General features: G+C 52.8%; 1 protein-coding gene across 8 annotated transcripts in view; it reads left to right on the top strand.

Moving 5' to 3' along the window:
• NCAM1 (neural cell adhesion molecule 1) overlaps positions 1-6,538 on the top strand; it is an 87,037-nt gene extending 80,499 nt beyond the window's left edge. For 5 of the 8 annotated variants that reach the window (XM_040084942.1, XM_040084944.1, XM_040084947.1 and 2 more), the window contains 4 exons: positions 18-225; positions 1,065-1,181; positions 2,139-2,900; positions 3,873-6,538. In XM_040084942.1, coding sequence (XP_039940876.1) covers positions 18-225; positions 1,065-1,181; positions 2,139-2,900; positions 3,873-3,987 — 1,202 coding nt within the window. In that variant the 3' untranslated portion in view covers positions 3,988-6,538. The remainder of the gene's footprint in view (positions 1-17; positions 226-1,064; positions 1,182-2,138; positions 2,901-3,872) is intronic. The other 3 variants (XM_058423366.1, XM_040084953.1, XM_040084955.1) reach the window with 1 other exon arrangement.
• The last annotated feature ends 2,718 nt before the right edge of the window (positions 6,539-9,256 follow it).

The following is a 9,256-nucleotide window of genomic DNA, read 5'->3' on the forward strand; positions in this document are numbered from 1 at the left end:
TCCCTTGGTCTCTGAAGCCAGCACCAGCCCTACCTCGGGCCTGGGCACTGCTGCCATCATTGGCATCCTCGTGGTGGTCTTCGTGGCGCTGCTGGTGGCCGTGGATGTCACCTGCTACTTCCTGAACAAGTGCGGGCTGCTGATGTGCATCGCCGTCAACCTGTGCGGCAAATCCGGCCCGGGGGCCAAGGGCAAGGACATGGAGGAGGGGAACGCGGCCTTCTCGTGAGTACTGCCCCAGAATCCTCCCTCTGGGCCCCCCTCACGGGAGAGGAGCTGCCCATCTGGGGAGGGCGCCGGGGTTTTGTTGGTGCTCGCAGGAAGGGGGTTTTGGGGTTGTTCCTCTGGTTGGTTTGTCTCGTTCTTGTTGGTGGCCATCAAATGGGTGGCCCCAGTGCTGGATACCCCAGAATTCCCAGTGCTGGACATCCCAGTGCTGGACATCCCAGTGCTGGACATCCCAGTGCTGGACATCACAGAATTCCCAGTGCTGTATATCCCAGTGCTGGACATCCTGGACATCCCAGTGCTGATCATCCCAGTGCTGGACATCCTGGACATCCCAGTGCTGATCATCCTGGACACGCCAGTGCTGGATATTGCAGTGCTGGATATCACAGTGCCGGACATCGCAGTAATCCCAGTGCTGGACACCCCGGTTCTGGACATCCCAGACACCCAGTGCTGGATATCCTGGTGCTGGACATCCCAGTTCTGGACACCTCAGTGTGGACATCCCAGTGCTGGACACCCCGGTTCTGGACATCCCAGACACCCAGGTGCTGGATATCCTGGTGCTGGACATCCCAGTTCTGGACACCCCAGACATCCCAGTTCTGGACACCCCAGACATCCCAGTGCTGGACACGGCAGTGTGGACACGGCAGTGCTGGCCCCGGCCCCGGAGCTGGGTGCGCTCTGGGGAGTTCCTGGCAGGAGGGGTGACCCCAAGGCTCCCTCCCTGCCCCGGGGCCGTGTCTGTCCCGTGTGTGTCTCACTGTGGCCGTTTGCAGGCTGTCTTTGCAGGGGCAGCCGTCACTCCCCGTGCCGTTCCCTCGTTGCAGGAAGGATGAGTCCAAGGAGCCCATCGTGGAGGTGCGGACGGAGGAGGAGAGGACCCCCAACCACGACGGGGGGAAGCACACGGAGCCCAACGAGACCACCCCGCTGACAGAGCCAGAGTATGTGGCCTTAGGCAGCCCTAGCACAGGGTCACTGCATTGCCCTCAGCTGCCCTAATCCCTCAGGAACACGAGTTAGGGCAGGAAGAGAGGAAGAAAGGTAAAATCTCCACGTGCCAGTGAGGAAGCGCCTCCTCTCAAGCTTCAGTGGTTGCTGTTTCCAGCACTGGAAGGGAAAGGGGAAGGAAGCAGTGTTCCCTGAAAGGCTCTGCCGGTCTGTGCGCTGCCCAGGCTCACTGCAGAGGATGCGGAGCAGAGTCAGCCCCAGCTGGCAGCGAGCCCTGTCCCGGCAGTGCTGGGTGGGAGCCTGAACCCCTGGGGACTGATCCTCCCCAGGAGCCCCAGCGGGGCTGAGCGTTCCGAGAGAGACCTGAGAGCTCAGCGGGGCCTGAGGCCGCCTTGGTGTGCGTGTGAGAAAAGGGATGCGGGTCTGATGGGGCTGTGCAGGCCTGCAGCAAACCTGCAGCAAACCTGCAGCAAACCTGCAGCAGGAGGATGGGACAAGGTGAGGGGCTGGAGCCAGGGTCCGTGTTGTGTTGGTGGCAGGTGGCACAGGGCTGCAGGCTCAGGGAGGTGGCAGAGAGCTGCCTGGAGAGGTCAGGACCCAGAGGCTGACAGAGAAGAGTTTTAGGCGAGGAGAGAAGAGTCTCTGCAAGCTGCCAGGGTCACATTTGCCTCAGCCCAAACACTGCAGGAGAACAAGCCGTTCCTGCAGGTCACGTCCTCTTGGCTTTTTCTCTCTTCCTGATTACCCTCAGCCATCCCAGCCTCGCTCCCTTTGCATGTGTGACCTCTGCACGTCTCCGCTCCTGAGTCCCTCTCCACGTCACGTGTGTGTGCTGTCCTCACTCTCCCTCTCTGCCCCCTCTCCCTGCTCTCCTTTCGGGGCTTCATCGTCTCTCCCTCTCTCTCTCTCTCTCTTTCTCTCTCTCTCTCGTCCCCGTGTCCCCCTCGCAGGCACCCCGCCGACACCGCGGCCACCGTGGAGGACATGCTGCCTTCTGTCACCACGGGCACCACTAACTCTGACACTATCACTGAAACCTTTGCCACTGCCCAGAACAGCCCCACCAGCGAGACCACCACGCTGACCTCCAGCATTGCCCCGCCGGCCGCGGCCGCTCCCGACGCCAACGCCGCCGCCCCCGGCCAGGCCACCCCGGCCAAAGGCGCGGCCACCGCCTCGGCGTCGCCGCCGCCGCCCTCCTCCACCCCCAAAGTGGCCCCTCTCGTCGATCTCAGCGATACCCCCAGCTCCGCTCCGGCCGCCAATAATTTATCTTCAAGTGTCCTGCCGGGGCCGGCCGTGCTCAGCCCCAGCGCCGCCGCGGCCGACGCCGCCAAAGCCGGGAGCAAGCCGGCCGCCCCCAGCCCTGCCAACCTCACGAGCCCTCCGGCTCCCTCGGAGCCCAAGCAGGAGGCGGCCAAGAGCCCCGAGAAGGAGCCCGTGCAGCCCGGCGCGGTGAAGAGCCCGGCGGAGACCCCCAAGAACCCGAGCAACGCGAAGAGCGAGGCTGCCTCGGGCAGCGCCGCCAACCCCTCGCAGAACGAGGACTTTAAAATGGACGAAGGGACCTTCAAGCCACCAGACATTGACCTTGCAAAGGATGTTTTTGCGGCTCTTGGCACTGCTGCTCCTCCTGCCGCCGGCGGGGCTGGCGGGCAAGCCCCCGAGCCTGCTGCCGCCGCCGCGGACGGCTCTGCCCCCGCAAAGACCGAGTACGGCCGCCTTTACTCTTGTGTTGGTTGTGTGCTGTGTCCCTCGTGCCCCGGTGCTCGTGCTGTGTCCTCTGTTGGGTGTTCTCTCGACTAATGGCGCTGTTTTCCTTTAGCCAGCTAACTCTCCCTAGAGCCTCGGGGCTCGGCTGGGGAAGGAGGCAGGGGGAGAGCGGCAGTAGGCCGTGCCAGGGAGGCAGAGGAAGGGAAGCCGGGAATTCGGCAGGAGCGTGGTGGCGTGGAGGCTTTTGGGCAGCTTTGTGTGTCCCGGGTGGTTCTTTCGTAGAGAAGAGCAGGAGTAGTCCGGTTTGGCGCACAGAGCTTCCCTCGGAGCGCTGAGGTGCTGCAGGTCAGCGAGCACAGCCCCCAGATGCCATCTCCCGCGGGTCAGAGGAGCCTCGGGGCAGCACTGGAAGCTCTGGAGTTGTCCCCAAGCTGGGGCAGCGTGAGGAGCCCGGTTGGGAGCTGGGCAGGAGAAGAGAGCGGCTGGGGAGGGTCCCAGCTGTGCTGCAGATATTGGGCTCTGGCTGGGCTGGCAGTTGTCCCCTCTGAGGGTGGTCACCTCCCTCACGCTTGTGAAAATGTCTGTGACAGAGCTCCTGTGTCCCGTGTTCCCCTGTTTCCCGCATCCTGGGGATTTCAGGGCTGGCTTCCTGTAGGAGCAGAGTGAAAATGGGATTGCTGCTAAATTGTCAGGGAGTCCGGGTGCTAAAGCCAAATCCTCCTGCAGCTGTGTGAGGTTTCTGAGCCCTGAGCCAACCCAGGGCAGGAAAAGCCAAAAAGAAGCTTAATCTAGAACTGAAAGGACCAGGGTGGGGGAGCTGAGCTGGCTTTTCCCTGTTCCTGCGTCAGGAAATGCAGGCGCTGCTCTCCCAAAGCGATTTGTTCCCAGACACGCACTCCGTCCCGTGGCTAGCTCAGCGCAGCCTGTGTTCCTGTGCCTCTAAACTCTGTCCCTCTGGTGCTTCTCCCCAGGAAAATGCCAGCAGAGGACAAAGGCGCCGTGCAGGACAGGAAGAGCCCCCCGGCAGAGGTGAAGACGGTGCCCAACGAAGCCACACAAACAAACGAGAACGAGAGCAAAGCATGATCAGCACCGGCAGAGGGGACGGCAGAAACCTTCACCCGAGCATTGAAATCACAACCCACACACCCATCTCATTCCTCTAGTGTCTGTTGCCTTTTTTTAAAAAAGAAAAAAACGAACCAACCAACCAGAAAAATGCATAAATGGGGGAGGGAGGGAGGGAGGGAGGGAATGTCTCTTTTTTCCTTTTTTTTTTTTTTTTTTCCCTCTCTTTTTGGGTTGTTTTTTTTTTTTTTTCGGTTTTGATTTCTGGTTTTTTTTTGTTTTCTTTGAGATTTCTAGACAGGTTCTATTCGTTGTGCACTTGCTTTTAAAAAGTAAAACATGTTAAAAAACAGGGTTAAACCCGTCACCAAATCAGGGCTCAGCTGGCCCTGTGTATGTTCAAACCAAGCAGACGTTGCAATGCTGGTTGCAGCGTGGTTGGGAAGCTCAAAATCCAGTAGTCCTAGACAAAAAAAAAAAAAACAAAAACACAAAAAAAAGACAAAAAAAAAAAAAAAAAAGAAAAGAGACCCTGTTGTTTCCTTTGTTAGTATAGCAGAGATAACCACTGTGCTGCTGGGCACAGCTGGTGCTTAAAGAACAAAGTCCACAATTTATTTTTATACTTTTCAGTCGAGTTTGAGATATGTAAAGCCTCATAAATAAGTTATAATTTCCGTTCACCTTGTATCTGGTCAGTATGCAAAGTGTCTCGAGCTCTTTGTGACTGAATAATCCTGCTCGCCACGTTAGACCTTTATTTGGGGTTTATTATTATCTGGGGTTTTTTTTTTAGGAAGAATGCCAAAATTGCAGCTCTGGGGGATGTGTTTCAATTTGCAGTATTCAGACTCCACATTTCTTTTTTTCAATTTTACGTTCAATTTTTCCTTTTTTTTTTTTTTTTTTTTTTTTTGCCAACTTCCGTTCTTTCCAGTGTTTACAATTGACAGATATTTTTTAAACTTTTGTTGTGTTGAAACGGATGTGTAAAATAGCTGCCTTTTTTTCTTCTTCTTTTTTTTTTTTTTTTTTTCTTTTCTTTTTTGGTTTTCAGTCAATTCCAGTCCTGTTAGACACTAGGGTAGCAGCATGCTTGCTTTGCAAAGGGAGACATTTTTCAACCATGGATGTTTACAGTAGTCGTTTCCCCTTTTCTCTTTTCTTAATTATTGTTATTATTATTATTATTGTTATTATTATTATTATTATTTCTTACTGGAGTAAGAAGAAAAGCGATGCTGGGGTTCGGTTTGGGGTTTTTTTTGGGGGGTGGGGGTGTTCAAAAACCACTTGCCACCAGTCAAGGGCTTTACCCAGCAATGCCCAAACCTGCTTGGGGTGAGGGAATTGCTGGAGAAAATCCTTCTGTGCTTAAATTTAGTTCAAAGTCCCTCGCTGGACCTGGGCCTGACTGCATAAGAGAAATATCATCTCTGCTTTTTTAGGACATTCTCCCCTTTCCTTCACGGAACCCTCCCGGGGCTCTGAGGAGCACAAGGGAGGTTGGACAGTTTGGGCTGGTCTGGGCTCAGGTGTGTGGCCAAATCAATCCCTCCTGATCGCGGCAGAGAATGCCAAGTTCAGTAAATTCCAATCTCAGAAAATGCCAAGTTCAGAAAATCCCTATTTCGGTAAACACCAATTTCAGTAAATTCCAATTTCAGCAAATACCAATTTCAGTAAATTCCAATTTCAGTAAATTCCAATTTCTGCAAATACCAATTTCAGTAAATTCCAATTTCAGTAAATTCCAATTTCAGTAAATTCCAATTTCTGCAAATACCAATTTCAGTAAATTCCAATTTCAGTAAATTCCAATTTCAGAAAATTCCAATTTCAGAAAATTCCAATTTCACCTAATTCCAGGTTTAGAAAATACCAGTTTTGGTAAATACCAATTTTAGTAAACACCAATTTCAGTAAATTCCAATTTCAGCAAATTCCAGGTTTAGAAAATACCAGTTTTGGTAAAAACACCAATTTCAGAAAATGTTAATTTCAGAAAATCCCAATTTCAGTCAATTCCAGCTTCAGAAAATACCAATTTCAGTAAACACCAATTTCAGGAAAAAAAGCAATTTCAGGAAAAAAGCAATTTCAGAAAATCCCAATTTCAGTACACACCAATTTCAGTCAATTCCGGTATCAGTCAAATTATTATGGAGGGGAGAGCTGATTGATGGGATTCATTATCAGAAATCATGGAGCAACACTGAGATTTTGGGTTGGAGCGCTGATTAATGGGATTTATTATCAGGAATCATGGAACAACACTGAGATTTGGGGGTGAAAAGGAGCCTTGAGCAGAAGGAGTGTAGGGAGAGACCAGCCCATTGTATAGAGATGTTCCTCCTGTTGGGGTTTTGGGTATTATTTCCTTTTTTTTTTTTTAAATTTTATTTTAATTTTATTTTCCCTTTTATTTTCCTTTTTTATTTTTTTTTTCCAAATTCTACTTTAGATCTGCAAGCTTGTGCACTGTGGGTGCGTGACTATTTTAGTGTGAACCGTGTTTTTTGTCATAGTATTGAAATAATAAAAGCTTCAACATAGTTTGGATGTGGAAGGTGTAGCGCTAGTTCAGATTTGAGAAACAGAACAAAAAAAAAAAATTAAATATTCAGGAATTAAAATAATTTAAAAATAATAATAATAATAAAGAAAAACCAAACAAACAGAAAGAGAGCAACTCTTACAAGGAGCAGAAGCCTTTAAATGAGAAAAGCAACCCGAGCTGAGTCTGGCGTGCCCAGAAGGATGAGCGGGGTGTGGAGGCTGGATCCATGTATTCCTTGGGAATATGCAGTCTGTTCCAGTGGCATCACACCATTCCCAGCTGTGAGAAACAATGGTCTTGTCATTTGCTAAGTGTGGGGTTTCTTGCGTTTTGTTCTCCTCAGCTCCTGGGCTGCTCGGGGCGGGCGCTGCAGGTGCGGGCTGAGGCTCCCTGCCCGTCCTGGATGGATTTTGGGGCCTCATTCCCAAGCCCGGGCTCAGAGCCAGCCCTTGCCCATATGACACCCAGCAGTGTCCCTGGACTCTGGGCACCCTGGTCCCGAGGGTTCCTTTCTTTCCCCCAAGGGAATGAATCCATGGACTGCAGCTGGGCGGTGCCGGGCAGCGGCGGTGCCTCCATCCCCGCGGCTGAGCACAGCTTGGTCCTTTTTGTGCCCAGCTCTGGCTGGTTCCGTCATCTGTGCGTGCTGTCACCCCCAAAGCCGAGCAGCTGGGAGGAAACACAGCACCATTCCCAAAATCCTGCCCGGGGCCCTCCGCCAGCCCCTGCCAGGCGGGAACGGGGGCTGCTGCCCCACCCGGATTGGCGTTTTTGTCCCAAAAGAGGATGAGCTCAGGGCCCAGCCCAGCATCCAGTGACAGTTTGGGGGTGGCCCTGGCTGGGCTTTAGGGTCCCTCCTGTCCCACAGCTCTGTTTCGGGGTGGATGGAGGCAGGAGGGCGCCCTGAGCAGCGTCCAGCAGCTCCTTCCAGCGACCCCTCCCTCACCTGTGGTGGGTTTGCATCGCCCTTAACAGCAAATAATTTCGTATTTTATCTCCAAGCACCCCCTTCCCAGCCAGCTGTCCCCTTGCGGAGGGGACCAGCCTGAGGCTGGTGACACTGCCATGGCTGTTCCCTGTGTCCATCCCTGGGTTGGTGACACTGCCATGGCTGTTCCCTGTGTCCATCCCTGAGACTGGTGGCACTGCTGTGGCTGTTCCAGGATTAGTGGCACTGCCATGGCTGTTCCCTGTGTCCATCCCCGGGGCTGGTGGCACTGCCGTGGCTGTTCCAGGGTTGGTGGCACTGCCTTGACTGTTCCCTGTGTCCATCCCTGGGACTGGTGGCACTGCTGTGGCTGTTCCAGGGATGGTGGCACTGCCATGGCTGTTCCCTGTGTCCATCCCCAGGGATGGTGGCACTGCCGTGGCTGTTCCAGGGTTGGTGGCACTGCCTTGACTGTTCCCTGTGTCCATCCCTGGGACTGGTGGCACTGCCGTGGCTGTTCCAGGGCTGGTGGCACTGCCTTGGCTGCCCCAGTCCTGGTGGCACTGCCATGGCTGTTCCCTGTGTCCATCCCCGGGGCTGGTGGCACTGCCGTGGCTGTTCTCTGTGTCCATCTCTGGGACTGGTGGCACTGCTGTGGCTGTTCCAGGGTTGGTGGCACTGCCGTGGCCGTTCCAGTGCTGCTGGCACTGCCGTGGCTGCCCCGTGCCCGTCCCCAGTGTCACAGGAGCGCTGCCATCTCGTGCTGCACCATTCGTACAGGTGACAATAGTGCATCCCGCCCGTCGGCTTCCAGAGTGGCGTTTTCTTTTCACACTTTTTCTATGGAGCCTTCAAACCCCACATTTTTCACCACCAGGCTGTTTTGATAGTTGTTCTCAGCCCCTCCATGGCCATCCTTCCCCAGCATTCCCTACTTTTGGGGGCCTTCTATCTTGTTAAAAAAAGAAAAAAACAAAAAATCTTTTTACCGAGTGAAACATCGACTCCACCTTTATCCCCATTCTCACTGGTGTAAATACTGATACTAACTGAGGATTTTGACTTTGCATTCTGTCAGAATACTGTGTTCAAATAAAAACTACAAAAAAAAGAAAAAAAAAAAAAAAAGCTGATGCCTGCAGTCTGCCCTTCTTTAGCTGCTCTGCCAGGGCCAGCGCCGGTCCTGCTGCCTCATCCCACCTGAGTGGCACTAAAAGCACTTTAAAGTTTATTCCGTTGTCCCTCTATATTTATTTACTCATTTCCAGGAGGTAACAAACGCAAAAATGCCGTTTTGCAGCTACTGTGAAGCTTTTTCCCCCCTCAAAAAGGCACTTTTCTGTTGCCTGGCTGTGGAAAGTGTGACTGGAGTGCTGGGTATGTGGTGACCTCTGCCCAGCCTGAATTGGGTGCCTCAATGAGGCTTGAATGGAATTAATTTATCCAATTAATTCATTTTAAAGACTTGATTTGTTTTTTTATTTCCTAAATTCTAGCTAAAAAATTGAGCCAATTGCCCAACTTTTTTTACTAATTTTTATACTCTGGGGATTACGGGGAAGGGAGGGTTGCCTTATCTTCGCAAATTCTGGCAAAACAGAGTTCATTTTCACACGGAGGTTTCCATTCAGCTACAAAGGAGGGGTTTAAGTCACTCCCCGACCATTTGATGTAAAAAACACCAACTCCTTTCACATGGGGAAGCCCCAGCTGGCCCAAGTTGGGGTTGGGGTTGCAGGGGGGGCTCTGGGGTTGCCCTTTCCATTCGGAGATGCCTCAATGCCCGCAGTCCCTGTGCA

This window comes from Hirundo rustica, chromosome 23, assembly GCF_015227805.2.
Source record: "Hirundo rustica isolate bHirRus1 chromosome 23, bHirRus1.pri.v3, whole genome shotgun sequence".
NCBI classification, from domain to species: domain Eukaryota; kingdom Metazoa; phylum Chordata; class Aves; order Passeriformes; family Hirundinidae; genus Hirundo; species Hirundo rustica.